The 18,859-nt window shown below is 57.1% G+C and overlaps 1 protein-coding gene across 10 annotated transcripts; it reads right to left on the bottom strand.

Annotated features, from left to right (window-relative positions):
- Positions 1 to 790: 790 nt before the first annotated feature.
- FGF5 (fibroblast growth factor 5) lies at positions 791 to 15,425 on the bottom strand. 10 transcript variants are annotated; one of them, XR_010360601.1, is made up of 7 exons: positions 12,248 to 12,557; positions 9,970 to 10,073; positions 6,412 to 7,129; positions 4,356 to 4,744; positions 2,956 to 3,212; positions 1,357 to 1,433; positions 794 to 925 (listed from the first exon to the last, which is right to left on the bottom strand). XR_010360601.1 is itself a non-coding variant. In XM_064416340.1 (5 exons), exons 4-5 carry the CDS (start codon positions 9,997 to 9,999, stop codon positions 6,794 to 6,796), a joined length of 366 nt encoding a protein of 121 aa, XP_064272410.1. In that variant the 5' UTR covers positions 10,000 to 10,073; positions 13,720 to 13,777; positions 13,887 to 14,065; positions 15,291 to 15,425; the 3' UTR covers positions 5,499 to 6,793. The 10 variants fall into 10 exon arrangements, 8 of the variants coding, with proteins under 8 accessions (XP_064272410.1, XP_064272408.1, XP_064272406.1 ...); XR_010360600.1 differs by lacking the exon at positions 1,357 to 1,433 and having other exon boundaries at positions 791 to 925; XM_064416340.1 differs by lacking the exons at positions 794 to 925; positions 1,357 to 1,433; positions 2,956 to 3,212; positions 4,356 to 4,744; positions 12,248 to 12,557 and adding exons at positions 13,720 to 13,777; positions 13,887 to 14,065; positions 15,291 to 15,425 and having other exon boundaries at positions 5,499 to 7,129.
- Between the last annotated feature and the right edge of the window lie 3,434 nt (positions 15,426 to 18,859).

The raw sequence follows: 18,859 nt of genomic DNA, 5'->3' as shown, positions 1-18,859 counted from the left end.
GCTGAGAAGGGAGCCCTGGGAGTGGGCACGTGCTTCCATCGAGGCAAAACCTGCCACCCCCTGGCACCAGGGCCAAAACACAGTGGCCAAGGAAGAGAAAGGACCAAGGAGAGGGCTGGGGGACCCACGTGTGCTGCAGAAGAGCAAGCCCTGAGCCAGGAGCTAGAAAAGCACAGTGGAAATAAGCACCAAGTTTCTGGGAGGCAAAAAAAAAAAAAAAAGCAAAACTGCAGGGAACAGCAGGTGAAAAAGGAAGAGGCTACGGGAACAAATTAGCAGAGGAAAAGAACACATACTCCAGCTGTCAAGTCAAAGCAAATGCATTTCTTCCCAGCCCTGGTGCTCAGGCAGCAATGATGAAAGACACTTGAGAATCAGTTTCTCAGAAGCATCTTTTTTAACTACTTTCCACAGTGGGATGGCAATTTGGATAAGGGAAAAAAAACCCTCTAGCGGGCTGGCAGCCGGCTTTGGGGCAGAAAAGCCCAAATTTGGGAAGGAGTGGAGCTATACCCCAGGAACCTCTGGTATAACTATGTCTAGTGGTCATCTGCCTCTAGCTCACAACAGCTGCTCTGCACAAGACTGCAGCCCTTGAGCTGCTTTGGCTTTCCCTGCATACACAGCACCCCAAACCCGGTGCTTGGAGTGTGTGTGTGTTCCTTTGGTGGAGAGAGCTGGAAGAAGGCACAGCCATTGGAGCATCCCTGCCTGAGGCACAGCTACCCACAAAGGAAAAAAAAAAAACAACACCCCAATTCTTTCGAAAACATTTTTCTTTTGTTAGTATCTAGCTCATGTTAGCCAGAGTTCACACTTTTTCCACGACTATCTTGCCCAAAGAACCCTCACCCAGCAGACCACGAACTGCAGGAATCCACAGGCAAATCCCTTTCCCAGATCCCAGTTCCTTTTGCTTGAGGATCTGTAAGAAGATGACAGAGCACCCCTGTAGAAAGGAAGCACTTCAACACGTTTGATTCATTTAAGCCAAATATTTTTCCCACATTATGAAGAAAAAAAAGGTAAAAATTATGATGAATTGTTATGTTGATTATTGTAACACACCTCCAGGTGAGAAAACATTCCTGCCAGCCTAACAAATCCCCTGTCTACAGCACAAAGGTAACCAAACTCCTAAACCTCTTAAAAAGACACTTCATATTAGGAATATAACACCTGGAATTATGAAAAATTGCTTGGTTTCTCTGCTTGAGGGATGACTTTCAGGCCCAGTGACCTGAGGGGTCCCCAGGTATAAACCCTCACAATTTGATATAAATACCTATGGGCAAATATCTGTGATACAAGGGACACCTCTGACACCTCATAGCCATGAAACAAACACCTGCCTACCTGCCAGGCTTGTTCAGAAGCCTGGGTAGCCAAGGCTGGAAAAGCCCTCAGGATTCCCACGTCACTCCTGGATTAGCCTGGAAGCACACACACACACCCTGAAATGCCCATTTCTGTGCCAGTAGAAACTGTGGCACCCAGCAACCTGCCCCTCACTGCACTGCTTTGAAATACATTTAAAAAAAAAAAAAACAAAAAAACAAAAAACAAAATAAAGGGATTAGTGCAGCATCACTTTAGTATTCTGCCCAGTGATGGACAGAAAGAAGGAGAAAACCTGTTCTTCCAATTCTCCCAGTTCTGCACCAAGGGTTTCAAGCAGCCAATATCATCTTCAGCTGGAGCTGTGTGAGGCTCCCTCCTTCCTTCAGCCTTGCCTGACTGCTGAGGGGCCAGGGGCACCCACAGCCACACAGTGTCAGCACTCACACCCTGTTTGTAGAGACCATTTGCATCCACCTGAAAAGCCCACACTGGGCACTTGGCTTTAAAGATGCTGCACTTGATGTTACAGATGTAGAAATGCTTTGGGATTTGGTGTTTCTTGCACCTCCAGCCACTGAAACACAATAAAAGAATCAACTGCAGAGGCCTGAAGGTGAATTATTCAGATTATACTTTGGTGGTATCACATGACATAGCAAAATCCAATGCAATATTTAAAAAAAAAAAATGAAAAGCAGCATGTTCTCCCTCACTTTTAATTTTCCAGTTTAAGGGTCCTCCTAAAAACAGCGTAAAAAAAATAGAAGGAACAAAGTGCAAGACCTACTGTTAACATAACAAGTGTGCCACAACACCTGCTTCCTGTGTGTTTTCTAAGCAGAACATGTTTTCGTTAGAGCCGATTGCTTTCTTAGGAATCTGAATTTAAATGTGTAAAAGTGCATCCAGTAGGGGCAGGCGTTCCTGAGCCCACACCTCGCAGCTAAAGGATTAGAGGAGGGGTGGCACAGAGGGATCCACAAGTGCCCAAGAGAGGTTCAAGCTGGCTGTAGTTGGGCAGCATTATTTGAACTCAAAGTGCTCTGCAGCTGCAAGAGGAAGCCCTTGCAAGAGCCTGGAGTTGGCAGAAACAAAGTGAGCTCCCCTTCCTGCCCCATTTTCTGCCTTTTCTGACCATGGGAGGGTCACACAATGCCAGGGATGGCAGAGAGATGGTAAGGCCTGCCCAGTGGCCCCAGGATGGCTGGTACCAGGGTTCATTCCCTCCTCTGGCTGATGGAACTCTAGCCCAGGTGTAGTTTGGATCAGTTCCATCCGGGATTTCAGGAGCACAGCCCAGCTTGGCCGCTTGCTGTTGCTCTCCCTCCCACATTCGCCCAGCAGGAATATTGCTGGGCTCTGCATCACAGCCCAAAGCTGCAGCCCTGGGAGTGCTGCTGGAACCCAGAACACCCTGCCCTTCTCGGACACCAGCCTGGCCAGTCAGCCTCACACCCCTCCTCGTTCAAAAGGCCAAGGGTGAACACAATTCCTCAGGAAAACGAGGTCTGGCTGTGGAAGCTTCCATTGTGACCAAGTCTGTTCACTCTCAGGTATTCCCAAAACCATTAAACACAAGTTTGTTTACCAAAGAGGACACAAGATGTCACTTACCAGCTGACTCCTCTCTGTTTGGACCCCAGCAGCCCTCTCCTGGGTGAGCAACCCATGGTCCTGTGTCCCAGCTGTGGACTAAAACGCTTCCATTATTTTCCTTGGGTATGCTCAGGGTGAGATTAGACAGCACTTGGAACAACCCAGTAGAGTGGAAATTGTCCCTGCTCATGGCAGGGGTGGGGAATGAGATGAACTTTAACATGCTTCTCAAGGAAAACCATTCAGGGATTCTATGATTCTGTAAAGAGTCAACCCTGCATAATAAAAAAAAAAAAAAATTGAAAAATGCATAAAAAAGTCAGTTTTTGCCTGAGTTAGGAGCCTGAAACAGGATAGCACATGAGGCATGGCAATGTGGCCCTCCTGGCCCACAAATGCTGCCAAAGGCATTTGACACATACTATTAAATTATGCCATAATCATCCCACAACAACAGAAAAAGGGGAAAATTACACAGGACAACGAAGCTACGCAGTGGCTCTACTGTTCAGCAGCTATGCTGACAACCCAAGTGCTATAAAAATGTTTTTTAGCTCCTCGTAGCAAGGTCCCCCCCAAACTACTATTTATGGCAGTTGTTAATGTATTTTCCTCAAGAGGCCAGGAAGGCGCACAAGTAAGTGTTTGAAGATGTACACGCCAGGGAATCAGAGTGGAGAAAGGGCAAGAACAAAAAATCAGAGGGAACCAGGCACAGGACACGATAATACACGGCTGCAAAGCCCAGAATTCCCGAGGCAGACTCCGTTTTCACAGCTGCGACAAGCGTGAGAAGGCACAGCTAAAAAAATAAATTTAAAAAGCCCAGAATTGCAGAAGCTCCACCCGAGCTGCCCTTGCCGGAGACTTTTGGGGAGTGCATCGCCACTGAGCTTTTCCAAGGAGAGTTACACACGGAGCAGCGGGGACGCCCCGAAACAACACAGCACGTCCCGGGGACAGCACCGCGTACCTTGCGATAGCACCCACAGCCACACAGACCCCTGCCCTCCGTCCCCCGGAGCCTGGCGCCTTGGCAAACACGCACTTGGGGGCCACAGCTTCGGGAGGAGGGCGCAGGTTACCTGACCTTACCTTGGGGGGCCACCCCAGGGGCAGAGGGAGCCCCGCTCCTCCCGCCAGGAGCTCCCGGCCGGGGTTTGGGACCCCGAGACACCACGGGGATGAGCCCCGACACACTGGGGATGCCGAGCTTGGGACAGAGCATCCCCGCAGAGCTTGCTCCCAGCAGGGCGCACTGGCACTACGGAGTGATGGGTGCGGGATTTCAGGGCTCCTCTTGGAAGTGGGTTTGGGGGCTGCGCACACCCTGCCCTGATCACAGCCCGGCCCCAGCCCTCCCGGAGATCCCCGAGGCGCCCTTCAGCTCTTACATTTGTTCATTACCCTTTTCTCACCTGCACAAACTCGCCAGCTCCATAGGAAATCCTCTTCCTCTGGCGCTCCTGCTCAAGGATGCTCCTTTCAAGCCAAAGCCTCCATTTGAGCGAGGACACACATCCTCCTGGGGGATCTGGAGCAAGACATACACCACCCCCCCCAGCAGGGGTGACTGCAGGGTGAAAGAGGATGGGAATGCTTTTTTCCTCTCAGGAGGTCAATGGATGTCTCCAAACCAGGGAGCCAGGGGACAGTGCCAGCTCACTGCACTCCTCACATCCCCCTTCCCATCTCCACGTGGATTTGCACCTCCTCTGAAGGTGGCAATTGTCTGGAAAGGAACTTGGGAATCCTCTTGACCTTCTTGGGTTTCTGGCTTGTTCTCCCCAGCACTGCAGCAGTATCTCTGAGGTGGTTGAAAAGCAAAAAAGAAAAACAGAGAAAACAGCCCCCAAAAAGCATTAATTGGAATTGGAAATTTAACAGAACTATATACCACATTCTGAGGCCTTTAGTCCCTTGCTGCTGAGCAAGGCCAGTGAATTCCCTTTAAGAAGGGTGTCGAACAGGGAGTGTCTGCTGGATTCCCCCAGCCTGCTCTCCCCCCTGGCACAGACCTCTTTGCTTCAATAGCATGACTAAGTTTCAATTATTACCACAACAGCAAAACACCAGCTTTTAGGCTTTTCCCCCCATAAGACACTTAGGTAAAAAAAAAAAAAAAAATTAAACCAATACCTTGTTTCCTCTGAGGGGATGCAGAGGCCACCAGACCAGCACACTCACTTCTCCTTTACCTATCTGGGCTGGGGCAGCGCCTGCAAAGGCTCAGATTCCATCAGCTCACAGAGATGCACTAAGCACCAGCCACTTGGATCCCGTCTCTGCACAGTCAGACAGCCCAGCTGGAAGTGACAGGGAGTGCAGGACACCCCTCCTCACCTGCCCCTGCCGTGACCCAGCTGCCCTGGAGGAGCCCAGCACCCCAGGGCATGGCAAAGGGAGCTCACCCATCCCTTCAGCTCTGCTCCACCCCATCGGCGACACCGCCTGGCCAGCCCCACCCCAACAGAAATACATGGAGCAGCCATGCAGTGCTGGCTTTTTCCTTCAGAGGAAGAGAAGGAGGCACAGAGAAGGCAAGAGATGACACGATCAGGTTATAAAATGAAACACAACAGTTTTATTCCAGTGTCCCCATCCATCCTCGCACGTGGAGCACACGTGTCCGGCCAGGGGCTGCCAGAGGATGGCAAAGGCAAAGAGCCACGATCCCAGTGTAGGAAGCCCATGATCCCAAGCCATTTGTACCACAATCAGATGCAGAGAGGAGGCTAATTATTGCTGCTGGACGCTGGCAGGGCTCAGGTCCTGAGGGGCTCTGCCAACCTGAGCTCCTGTTAAGGCTTCACCGGTGAGGTTCAATGCTACCAGTGCCTGTGCATACAGCAGCACTGCTAAGCACCCACTGCCAGCTCCATGTGCACAGCTCCTCCACACATCACACCACGATGGAGAAACAATTCCACATCTGGGCCGCCAGGGTGGGAGAAACACTCCCCAGGGGACAAGCAGCTGTAACAGCATTTATTGCCACATCGCCACGCTCACTGAGAAACAAAAACCTTGCTCCCTGCCTCTGCAAATGTATTGAGAGTGGTAAAATAAATCAGCAGCAAAAACCATTGGATAAAACTGGTGGGCACCTGGGGGCCACAGGCATCCCTGTCCTGTGGGGATACCTGCGGGGGGACTCCTCCAGGGAGCGGGAATGCCCCGGCACCAGGGCAGAGGTATTTTAAAGCAGGCATCAAATCCATACTCAGATGGACAGGAGGAGACTCGCTCCTCCAGCTGTCCAGGGAAGAACGGGAGAGAGTGCCGGGAGCGGGCTGCAAACAGCCACCCGGCCTGCGACCCCCACAAAATAGACCCACACGTCTGTTATTGCCAACAAAGGGTTAAGGACCGCCGCGCAGCACAGCTAAGGCAACAGAGTCTGCAGGGCTCGGTCTCCGGGTTTAATCTGTGGAAGGGAAGAGCTGGCTTCCAGGAGGAGGGAAAGGGACAGACCTGGATGTACGGTGCCTGAGGTATGGTCGGAGGAAAAAGTGCAGCAAGAAGGAGATGCAAGAAAAACAAACAAAACCGCTTGGCTCTGAACATCTCTCTCGTGTGAAGATGATTGTCAAAGGAGTCACTAGTGAAAATAAGGTAGGAAAAGATGTTGGCTGTAGAGGTGCCTTCCTACTTCTCCCAGCGACAGAACGCTAACCCGAGGTCTGTCCAGCGCTCTCAGCTCACCGCAGCAATCCTCTTTGGCAAGCCCGAGCCGCTCCCTCGGGGCCTGTGCGGTGCAGAGCAGACCTCGAGGCCAGGCCGGCCGCCCGGGAGCTCCCCGGTGTCCACGTGCCGAGGGAGACACGGTCCCCGCGGGCTCAGCCCCGCTGCTGCCCTACCCGAAGCGGAACTTCAGCCGGTACTTGCCAGGGCTCCGGCGAGGCGGCAACGGAGCCACCTTGGGCTTGGGCGGCGGGGGCTTCTTCTCGGGGAGGGCGACGGTGAAGGCGAGCTCGGGGGGCTGCGGCTGCCAGAAGCGGGGCAAGAAGTGCGTGGAGACGTGCTGGGGCCGGGCGCGGGGGCTGCAGCCGCGCTTGGCCTTGCCGCGCTTGTTGAGCGCCACGTACCACGGGCGGCCCGAGCGTGGGCTGCGGTGCACGGCTGAGGCGTAGGTGTTGTAGCTGTTCTCCTGGAAGCGCTCTCGGAAGTGGCAGTCCACCGTGAAGCGAGCCTGCGGGAGGGGGAACACAGGGGACACCGCTGGAGAGGGCCGGGGGGGCAGCTGTCCCCCAAAGCTGGCCCTAAGGAGCGGCTGGAAACGCGGGGCACCAACACCAAGGGTGCCAGCCATGTGAGTGGTTGGAAAACCCCCGGTGCAGATAGTTCAGGAGCTGCTTGCCACCCGGGTTTGGGTTTTGCTGGGGGAAAAAAAAGCATTCCAAAGCCAAAGAGCAGAGCCCAGCACTGCACCTGCGTGCCCACAGCCCCGGCATCCCCGTCTGTAGCTTCCGGCAGCCCCTCCCAAATATTCTGCCACACTTTAACCTGATGGCAAGCACAGAACCTGGTGCCCCAAAAGCTCCCCCAGCTCCATTTCACAGCAACACCTCCAAGCCACTGACACGAGGAGATGCTGAGCTCTCCAGCTCTGAAGCCAGACACCCAGAACACACCCAACCCCCAGCGGGGCTTTGTAACCGCAAGGAAAGCGTTCAAAAGCCCAGATTTAACCCAAGAGGTTGAGCCTTACAGCAGAAGTGACAGAGCCCACAACCTGCCACACACATTTTGCCTCATAGCACTTGGAATTAGGCCTCCTTTAGCTTGCTGATTCCGAGGGATATCACCTCTGTGACCCATTTCTGCTCTCCCCACCTTCCATACACCCTTCCTGCTGTCTGCCCCGTGCACAGGCCTCCACCTTCCCCAGCAAGGCTTTGCTGGCCCTCTGTGCTCCCTGAAGCCCCAGTGCTCAGGCAGGATGTCCCACAAGCCTAGGAAGTCCCTGTCCTACCCTGGAAAGTACATAAACAGCTGCCCCACCATCATCCTGTCAGACTCACCCTCATCCCAGCCCATCACTGCACCGCTCCAGCCTGGAAAACCCATTTTTTCCCTGGGAAAAAACTTCCTATAGGAAATAGGACAGAGGGGGTACCCGCAGCACATGGCTGGCATGGGACTTGCTCTGAAGAGCTCCAGAGCAGTCCTGGAGTCAATTAAATTTCAAAACCCAGTTGAGCAGAGGTTTGCCCCAGCAAGGAATGCGGCTTTGTGGCAGCACCTGGGAAAGGAGAATTACCTGGGCAAATCTGTCCCCCCCGGGGTCCGTGCTGGACAGGAACAACACCCCTCCCACCCGCTCCATGCTAAAAATGGACAAACAGGAGAGCGAGGATTTACCAACGAGGAAAAAGCCATCTGTGCACGCAACTGATAATTACCGGGATATCTGTCATCTTCTGAAGCTGGTGCCTCTAAAAATGAACCACTCGGTAATTTAATTAAGCTGGCATTAAAAAAAAAAAAAAGGAAAAGAAAAGAGAGGAGGAGGAAGAGAGCGTCTGTAAAACACCGAGCTGGGATGGAGCAGGGCCCAAGAGTGAGTTTTGAAGGAGCCCAGCTTCCTGCAGGAATGACTTTGGTCTGGTTCAGCCGAAGCCCCCGGCCTGACGCCCGTATCAAAGCGCTGCCCTGAGTGACGGGCACAGGACGTGCTTTGTACTGCTCGGAGCTCATTAGGCCATGAAATAACCTCCATCCTGCCAGCACAGCAAAGAACAACAGATGCCGGGTTTGCATTATTGGCATTGTTTAGCCCAGCAATCTTTAGACATTTGGGTCAAGTTTCTACAAATTTGCAGCTTTCACCCGAGCGGGGCACCGAGTGTCCTCACCCCTGCCCTGACCCTCCTGACTGAGGTCCCGCTCCGGCCCTGCCCTTTGTGTCTCAACAATTAACCGTGCACCAACAAGGCTTGATTTAATTTCTGCCTGTGCCAGGGCATAAATCAAGGCTTCAGCTCAGATAAGAGGCCCATTGTACACCAGAGGGGAAGGCTCTGGAGGGTCCGGCCATCGCGCCCTGCCTGATTCCCTTTCCTCTCCATCCTTTCCCTCTCCTCCTGCTCTGCCCCTCTACTCTCACCTCGTGTTTTTTCCTCCATGGAACCATTCCCCTTCTCCTCTGCATCCCATTCATGCTCCTACTGGATTTCTTAAAAGAAGCAAGCAATGGCTCACCCTTAATCACTAGCCTGCAGGAGCAACACTCCAAAAAGACTTAAAGGAGAGAGAGGCGAGTTCAGAAATCCCCCTGGAAGAGATCTGCAAGCACATCCGTGACATCCGCCCTGGCACCGGGAGGTTTGTCTCGGAGCTGCGGGGTGGGTACCAGCCTTTCCTCTTTCCCCAGCCCTCATCCCTGGCAGGGCTCTCTGGGAAGCACCCTCGGGGCCGAGCTGCCGCCTTACAAATGCCCTTGGCGGGGTGGCACATCACACACACCTTTCAGGGGCACCGACTGGGGTGTAAGCACAGGGGCTCACTGTCCTGGCTTAAACGGCCTCTGGAGCTGACAGCAAGAAACAGGGAAGCAGCCCCCTGGGGCTGAAACAAGCAGGGAAATCAGCTTATGGATTCATTCGACACAGAGAGCTGGGAAAAGCATAACAACCTCAGCCTCCAGGACGACACCCCGCAGAGAAAAGTTCCCGGGATTTTCCCACCCTGGCCGCAGCATCCCTGCGCATCCCGGCCCTCACCTGCCGGGGCTCCCTGTCCCCGGGGGCAGAGCCAGCCCGAGCCGCGGGGCTGCCGGCGCCGGGAGACATTTGGCTAAATCCTTCTGCGCGATCTGCGGCAGCAGCGGCGGCTAAAAATAACCCAGCCGTGCTCGGGGAGCAGGCTCTGCCGCCGCCGCAGAGCCCGAAAGGCTCCGGGCAGGAAGGTGGGCTCGGGGGGCAGCGGCTCTGCCTGTCCCCTCCGAGCCTGCCAGGCCCTGCCGACAGGCGGAGGTGCCACCGAGCCTGTCATACACCACACGCACTGATAAGGGGGGGGTTTACTTACACTTGCATGGAGTTTTCCTTTTTTTGACATCGCTAAAAATTTGTTGCTGAAAACTCCTCGTATTCCTACAATCCCCTGAGACACAGCAAATATTTCCAAAATACCTAGGATGACAGAAATCCCAGAATAAATCACAGTTCTTTTCACATCGGCGTGACAGAGAAAAAAATAAATACAGCTTAGTCTGACAGGTTTGCATTTCCTCTCCCACGTCCCTGCTCCTCAGCTGCCTGGCTCCACCCAGCTCCTGCTCCATCCCTCTGCCTCGCAGAGCAGCCTCCATCCACTCTGGCATGGATACGGGCTGGTGGCTGGGACTTCTGGGGGTTTGTTTTTTGTTTGTTTTTTTTTTTTTTTTCTAAAGTGCCATTTTGGGGCACAATTCCTGGCGGGGCTGTGGTGGAGCGAGTTGACCCCTGGGGAAACCACCCACACCAGCCCGCTGGGATCAGAGCTGCCCCACAAGCCAGCTGGGACTGGAGCATCCCTGAAGCTCCCTCACAGCCCAGCCTGGGGCACTGTGCAGCCCAGCACCATGGAAATAACGCGGCTTTCCTGAGCACAAGCAGATCAGGGATTCTGGCCCCTGATGGGGCACGCAGGACCTGCAACTCATCCGGCAGAAGAGCTGCAGCCTCCGAGCATCCCTCGGCAGCAGCACCCACATGCCACCTCCCCGGGCGGTGCGGGGTGACTCGGGCAGAGGGCCGGGCACCCCCCAAGCCTTGCCAGCTGGGGAGCAGCGCCACGTCCCCGGAGCACCCCGGGGAGCCGGCACTGCTGCCCAGCCGCAGCCCCAGGGGCCCTGAGGCCCCGGCCCCAGCGGGAGGAGCCTGCAGAGCATCCCGCCCGGCCCCCAGAGGGCCGTGGGATTGACGTGCCGGGAGCCACCACCGAGCCACGTTAAGTCCCCCAAGGATGGGTATCGGATCACCACTTCCCACGTTTATTTTAAGGAGGGAGCGCATCCCCCTGAGGCACCCACGTCCCAGCACCAAGGGCCTGGGGGCACCCTGGGGGGGTTACGGCTGCCACACCCCTCCTGCCACAGGCCGTGAGGCTCGGCAGCCCCAGCAGAGCAAGGCAGGTCCCTTGTCCAACACCTCTCTGTCCCCAGGGGCACCCCAAAGCCTCCTGCCCTTGGCGGGCTGGCCCTGCTGCCGTGCCAGACGCACTCCTCCGGTTCATTGGGGTTGCCCGGGGTCAAGCCCTACTTCCCAGAGGCCAAAGCTCGGGTTTCCCTGCCAAAAGCCACCTTCTTCCTCCTGAGGGCCTCCTGAATGCCACAGCCCGGCACAGCCTCGCTGTCCCCGGCCAGGGCTGGCTCTGCTCCCACGTGTGGAGCTGGTGGCGCTGTGGCCTTTCCGGGGGGAATAGCTCGGCTCAGGGAGGAAGGAACTGCACATAATTCAGGTCTCTGCAGGACAGCTGTAGCACCAAACTTCTGCCAGCCCTGCCAAGCCCGTGTCTCCCAAAGCAGCCGTGGGGTGGGGGCCCCTTTTCCTACCCATCCCCTAAACAAACCCCTCCAGGCCACGTGCCTGCCGTGCCCATCGAGCTCCAGGGCTCCCGGCATTCCTGCCCTGGGGCTGCTCTCCCTCCTGAGGCCACGGCCCCGATTCCCTCGGTCTGGGCCCCAAATCCCTCGGTCCTGGGCAGATGTGGCAGCCGCTGTGTGAGCGCTCCCGACAGCTGAGCCGCCAGGGCCACCTCGGGCCCGAGCCCTCGGGCTCCTGAGGGGATTTTTCATCCCCACCTGCCATTTCATTCCCTCCAGCAGGATATCATGGCAACTCCGACCGGAGGATAAGCCATGAGTTAGCACAGCTTTCTCTCAGGGGAACGTCAGCCTCAGTCCTATTTTTAAACCGAATATATCCTACCGCTGTGCTGGGAGAATGAGAATGCAGAGAAAGGGATGGAAAGGTCCCACGGGGAAAGGACCAGAAAGGGGCAGCATCTCCTGCCCCAGGTGCCCGGCGAGGGGCTGCGGTGGCAGGGCACCCCTCACGCTCTCGCACATCCCCAGGGCCTCGCTTCCCCGGGCCGGGCGAGCCCGCAGGCGGCACTTCCCGGCGGCAGACGGGCAGCTCTCCCGGAGCCCGCAGGGCACAGCCCCCCCGGCACCCCGAGCGCCCCTTCCCGGCCCGCCGGGGCTACAGCCCGCCGCGGGCGACAGGAGCCGGGGGCTGTGCCAGCCCCCGCGGCGGAGGGAAGACGGCAAGGACAGGGATGCTCGGCGCCGGCAGCCCCCCCAGACCTCCCGCTCCCCACTCACTGAGCGGACTCGCGTCGTGGGCGCCGTCCACGCGGCCGTCGGGGTGCAGCTGGAGGTGGAAGCCGATGCCCACCCGGCAGTAGAGCCGGCCCCGCCGCCGATCCGGGCGGCTCCGCGGGAAGCGGCTCGGCCCCGCCGCCGCCGCCGGGGAGGAGGAAGAGGAGGAGGAGGAAGACGCGGGGGCGTTGCGGCCCCGCTGCGCCGCGCCGGGCACCTGCTCTCGCCGGGCGCGGGCGGGCAGGGCGAGGAGGAGGAGGAGGAGGAGGAAGGACGGGCTCATGCTGCCAGCGGGCGGGAGGAGGGAGGGAGGGCGCCGCATCCCGCTCCGCTCCGAGCCCTGGAGGGGGGGACCGAGCACGGGGGGAGCCGGGCCGCCCCTCCCCGCTATTTATAACCGGGCGGCGGCCCCGCACCTGTGCCCGGCCCCACGCCCCCCCACCCCCCCATCCCCGCGGCAGATGCGGGGCTCGGGGCGCATCTATCTGGGAATTAACTTGTCTTCCTCGCCGGGACGAGGCCACGGGGCTGCAGGACCCTGGGGACAGGCTCGGGTTGCAGCCCCCCGCCTGGGGTTCGGGGGGTGACGCGGCAGCTGCGCGCCCAGCCCAGCCTCGGGCAGGGGGCTCGGGGCAGCCCCCGAGCCGCAAAGCTGCTCTCCCTCACCCACTCGGCTCCTGGGGATAACGGGGGTCCCATCACCACCCCCCAACAGCATCTCACGGCCTGCGGGAAGTGGGGGTGGCCCTCGTCGGTCCACAACATCCTCCTCGGTTCCCAGGCAAGGGGTACACGGTCCCCAGCCTCCTGCCACCGTCAGGGTGACCACACATGTCCCAGGTGCCCTCAGCACCAGTGGCCGGGCTCCTGGCCACGCACCAAGACAACGACTGCACAGCACCGCCGAGCGAGAGGAGACCCCGCAACAACAGCCCATCCATCCCCCTGGCACAACTCCGCATGGATTATCCTTCCTCAGCTCCTGGGGCCGCTCCAGGTCCTCAGAGCCGCAGGGGAAACCTCACCTCTAGCAAAGCCAGCGGAGCCCAAAAGCTCCCTGCCCTGCCCGCGGCCCCCACTCCGCCCCTCGGTGCCCGCAGCACTCCTGGAGCCGGGGCTGCCCCCTAAACCCCACCTAGGAACTGCCCCCCAGCCTTCCCAGGGGCGATCCCGGCTGGCGGGCTCATCCAGGCCACGCGGCCAGGGATCGGGTTCGGCAGGAAGGAGGCAGAGCCGGTGGCACGCCGGAGGGTGACCTTCGCCTCCCGAGGAAGCTGAAGGTCGGGGGCACCGAGAGGGACACGCACTTGAGGAGCCGTAGGCAGCCCGGGTGACACCTGGCACAGGCTGGTGCGAGCAGATGATCCCCCAGCATTGCTGCCATTTCAGACCATTTCTCAGCACAGAGAGCTATATGCACACGCGTTATATATAGACATGTATACATAGACAGCCCTATATATAGATGCACATACCTGCAGGAAGGTCAGGGCACTGAGTCCTTGTTTACTTCTCCCAGCTGTAGTGCTTAGCCTGGCAAAAGCCATGACTTCCACTTACCCACCTCCTCTTGAATTACACACACATGCTGATTCCCAATCCGGATCCACGAGGAGGACGAGGACCTGCAGGACTTCCTCACCTCTGGAGTGGTGTTCATGCCAGACTTCCTGTGTCAGCGCAGCTGAGGGAGGTACAGCCACCTTGCTCCAGGAGGATTTCCTCTTGGGCGTCTCAGTGCAAAGGCTGCAGCTGGTACAGGATGATCACAGCAGCAAAATCCCTGTTCTTCATCTGGGGCAGCAGAAAACACTTCTGCCCCTGAGGGTTAAAGGTGAAAGCAAAAATGTTCACAGTTGCCATCCTGGGGGTGACAGGGCACAGCAGCAGCCCAGGAACAGAAAGAAGGCACCTGCATTCCTAGGCCAGAGACATCGGCTGTGAGAAAAGCTTCTGTGCCCAGAGGGTCACCAGCAAGCCCAGCCCCCTCAGCTTTGACCCTGCTGTCCACCCTCACAGTTTCCAGCAGCACTTCTGGTGCCACCCTGGCTGCCAGGCATCCTCTGCCCACTCACACTGCTGTTACTTCCCCCCCACCCACAGCGAAGAATTCCTAGACAACTCAAACTTCCAAGGGGGGGTGGCCACCAAGAAGGCAACCCCAGCCAGGTGGGCTTGCCCAGGCTGGTCCCCAAGACCCACTTTTGGAAGGAACCCCACTGCAGTGAGCATTCCTGACCCTTTCTGGGCGCCCAGTGGGGCAGCAGAGCCCTTGGGGTTCACTCAGTGCCTGTGTTCCCCTTTTCGTTGTTGTGGAACTGGACAGCTGCAGGACAGCATCCCTTTTCTCTGGGGACTCCCTTGCCCTGTCAGAGCATCACCCAAGCCCCCTCACTGCGGAGAAGTGACTGACACAGGGCCCCATGGCATGCAGCGTGTTTTCATCCTCGCTGTGACCCTCCCAGAGCCCACAGGCAGTGCTGTGGGCATGGCCTGGGAGGCTCTGGGTGCCTCCTGTTTATCCCCCTGCCTAACACGTCCATTTCAAATACCCCTGCGGCATGGCTCAAAAAAAAGCCCCAAAGAACACCAACATAAAAACAAGACAAACACAAGGTTTAAACCTAAATAAATAAGCAGACGTAACAGCGAAGTTCCTGGAGCAATTGTGTGTGATTGCCTTTGGCAGCAGCAACCCTCACACACACCCCAGCAGCTTCGGAAGCCTAATGCTGATGTTATGTTATTTAAATTATTCAGAGCTCGGTTACAGGGAAAACTCAGCAAACGGAGAGGATAAGCTGTGTTTCAAGTGTGAAATTCCCCATTTGAAGATGAGAAGGACTCTTCTGAGCCTGTTTGATCTGCTGCAGAGCACCGGGCCTGCAAGCTGCACCGCGGGAGCGCTCCCCCCTCCAATGTCAGCCTGGTGCTACCTAATTGCCACTTAAAAATACACCAGGCAAAGCATGGGGAGACACGAGACCGGCCAGCAGAGCCTGGAAATAAAACCTTTACAAGGAGGATGTGCCTGAAGGAGACTCACCATGGTCAGACGGAGGTGGCTGAGTCCCCAGGCCACCCTGCACATCCCTCTAAAAGTGTCCCCATGCCTAAAACACGGCAAGCTACAGCTGCTGAAGGAGCTTTACAGAATCAAACACCCCACCAGGAGGACGTGCCTTAAAACTGGCTGGTTTAATCAGGATGATTGTCCAAACCTGTTACCACAGGTGAATTTAATTAAGACGATTGTCCTCCTCTCAATTAAGATGATTATTACCTTCAGGTGCTGGGGAAGCACAGGTGCAAGTGGTTAACATGCCCCGTGGGCGCGAATGTCACCGAGATCACTCAGCAGCCACCCCACAAGCCCGGATAAGGAAAGAAAACAAATTCTAACAGGTGAAAAGCACTATCCTTTTAAATAAAGCTCAGAGCGCGCCAGGCATTCCAGCATTCTGCAGGACAGCAGTGTATCTCACAGAAACATCCCCCCTGCGCTTTGGTTTTTGTTTGTACTTGCTCTAAGCACACCACCAACACATTCTGCACTGGCCCAGGTCTTTCCCCACTCCAAATCAGACCTCAGCGGCAGGGAAAGCAGGGAAGAAGTACTGTACAGCTCATGTGGTTTTCAAAACAAGGGAGCTACTTCAGCCTTTCCTAGACATCCACAGCTGAACAACATGTTTTCGAGAGCTGGGTATCGCAGTGAAATCCTAGTAGCTGCTTTTCCAAATGTAACAGTTAGAGGTGAACTGGAGATAGGCACTGTACAGAGAGGAGCTCGGCCTCCTGGCAGCAGTGGCAGCAGATCTCCGTCTGTCCGGCACGCTGCTCAGCACCCTCACATCAGCACAAAACCCAGCACACGGATTTTGTCAGGGCCTCTGCAGGCTGGCTGGGAGGATGCTCAGAGGTTGTGAAAGCCTCGCTTGCCCAGCTCTCTCCGGACCTAAGGGAAAGAACCCTTGTGTCTTTCTGCACAGCCTGTAGCCACAGTTCAGGTGCCTGTGTCCAGCTGCCCGGTGCTAATCCCTTCCCAGACCTACACAGGCACAGCTCCTGCTGGCTTTGGCAGGAGGGGATCAGGCCCCAAGGCAGGCAGCTACCCCCAGCTCCAGCCCAAAGGTGCACAGGCTGTGGGTCTGCTGCCCCTGGCTGCCCGACTACTGCGCCTTCAAACAGAAACCTCTGTGCCTGCAAAGCTGCCTTCTGCTCCCCAGGAACAGCACTGAAATCAGGATTTGTTGGAATTATTATCATTGTTATGATTTGCAGTGTGGCCCAACTACAGGGAAGATGGAGCACTCTAAGTGCTGCAGAGCACAGGGAAGGGGCTCCCCAAATCTGAAGGCTGCTCGTCGTCATTCCCAGCTCCTACTTGCTGCTCCTCTGCAGCACATCAGAGGTGCCCCTTGTGGGTGGGTTTCAGAGGCAGATGCATCTGTGGGCTCTGGCAGAGGCTTACAGGGTCAGCTCTGTCCCAGAAAAGTGCCCAGGCAATGCCCCAGAAGGCAATTTTCTGGGCTGTGGTGTCGGGTGAGGACCCTGCACAGGGGAAAGCCAGCTGGTGCCACAGCCCAGCCAGCTTCTGTGCTGTGCAGAGACACGGCACAGCATCCACCATGGACAGGGAAAGACTTTTAAAGGGAAAAAAGAAATGAAAAAATGAAAAAAATATAAAAGGGGAGATTATCTTCCTGTTTTCCAAGCAGCAAAATGTTGACAAAGGAGCAGTATGTGGCAATATGTAGCAATAGTACCCGTGCTGACCTGAGGAGAGCTAGCGTGGCTCTGGGGAATGAGGGATGTGCTGTGGCCAAGCCCTGATCCCAAATGGCCCAAGGGGAACTTCTGTGAACCCTCTCCACACAACACCCCACTCCACAGGATCACGGGCACCGCCTGCCCTTACTACAGCATGTTAGCATGTTCTGCTTGTGCAGGAAGCAGTAGCTGGAGTTTGATTTATCACTTTGGAGTTCGGTATCTTATTTCAGCAAAACAAAGTTTTGGATTAAATTTGCTAGTCTGTGGATTTTTGTACTTTTAGACAGAAACAGAGTGAGCTTTGTGCGGCAGTAACAATGCAGGCACCTGCTGCATTGCCTACACATGCATTGTCTAACAGTGTTTTTAGGGAGCTGATCCAACCCCAAAGGGAGCAGTCCTGGGGCTCAGCACAGTGCCTTCTGACAGAGCCAGGAACACACAGAAAGCACGGCGCTGCAGAGGCTGCCAGGGCAGGGCAGGGGCGCAGCGCACGGCCGTGCAAAGCCATACAACATTTGGGGTAGATGCAAGAGATCGTGAAACCCGCAGGTTTGTGCTGGGCCCCCGAGTGCACCTTCGCGCAGGGGAAGCACCATCCCTCCAGCAGCACCAGGACGAGCGCAGGGAGCCGGGGAGAGCACAGCTAGCACGGCCGCTGTGAGCCTCCCCGGCTGCGGGGCCCGAAGCCGGCCCGGGGCTGCCGGGGGAGCAGAGCTGCCGCGGCCGAGGGGTCCGGAGCGTCGCTGCCGGGGAAGGAGCCCGCCGGGGCCCCGAGCAGAGCCGCTCTGGCCCCGCGGCGGCCCCGCTAGGTGGCGGTGCCCACCCGCCTCTGCCGCCCCCGGCATCCCCGCAGCCCGCCCGCATCCCCCGAGCAGCATCCCGGGAACCCCCCAGGAGCGGGACGCGCAGGGCGGCACCGCTCTTAAAGGAAGATCCGCGGGGTAATCAGTGTCTCGCCCCGCAGTTAACAGCAGCAGGTGAGGCTGTGCGTGTTCCAGAGGCAGGGAATGAGAGCGGATCCTGGCGGGGCTTGAGGGTATCGGTACGGAGCCGGGGTCAGCGCGCTGGGAGAGCCAGCAACATCCGCGGGAGCTGGGCTGCCCGCGGCCGGGACTTTGCTGGGCTGTCCTACGTGAGGCCCCGGGCGCTTCCCCGGGACCTGTAAAGTCTTGGCAGCAGGTCCGGGTACCCCGTGCAGACCCCAAACCCCATGGCAGCCGCTGGCACCTGGACCCCATTTACGTGACACTGTGGGGCTCTCACGCTTCTGCCGTGGGCTCCTGCCGCACAGCTCCGGCTTTGGGATATTTTCCCGGCCAGTGACCCGGCACAGCCTCGGTGCCAGGATGAAGGCGGTGTGTGGAAATGGGTCTCCTGCACATCCCCGGGCTGTGCATCCCCCGGTGCCCTCCCGTGCCCCCCAAAGCGGGGCTGGCACTGAACGCACCCGCTGATGGTGGTGCTCTTCAGACCAGGCTGTACACCCGGGAGTGTCCCCCTTGTCTTGGTCCTGCCGGGTGTCCCTGGCTGCGATGCCACCACCCCGGCAATGCACCGGGACAGCGGGGAACCACCCCTGGCCCCTCAAAGCACGCCCGAGGCACCGCGGGCTGGGTCCTGTCACACCAGAGAACCCCCGGGCACCCTCCGTGGCTGTGCCGCCCTGCAAGCCGGGGACGGGCAAAAAGAAAAACAAAATAAAGACACGCAAAAAGAAAAAGAAAGGCAAAATGAAAGAAATTAAAGACAACCCAAAAGACGAAGGGGAGAGGAAAGGAAGGGAAAGACAGGATGAAGGAGAGAAATAAAGGCGGAATAAAATGCCGGACAAAAGCA

This window comes from Passer domesticus, chromosome 4 (genome assembly GCF_036417665.1).
Source record: "Passer domesticus isolate bPasDom1 chromosome 4, bPasDom1.hap1, whole genome shotgun sequence".
Taxonomy (NCBI): Eukaryota; Metazoa; Chordata; class Aves; order Passeriformes; family Passeridae; genus Passer; species Passer domesticus.
The sequence above is the reverse complement of the archived record's forward strand: the minus strand, read 5'-3'. Positions and strand labels throughout refer to the sequence as shown.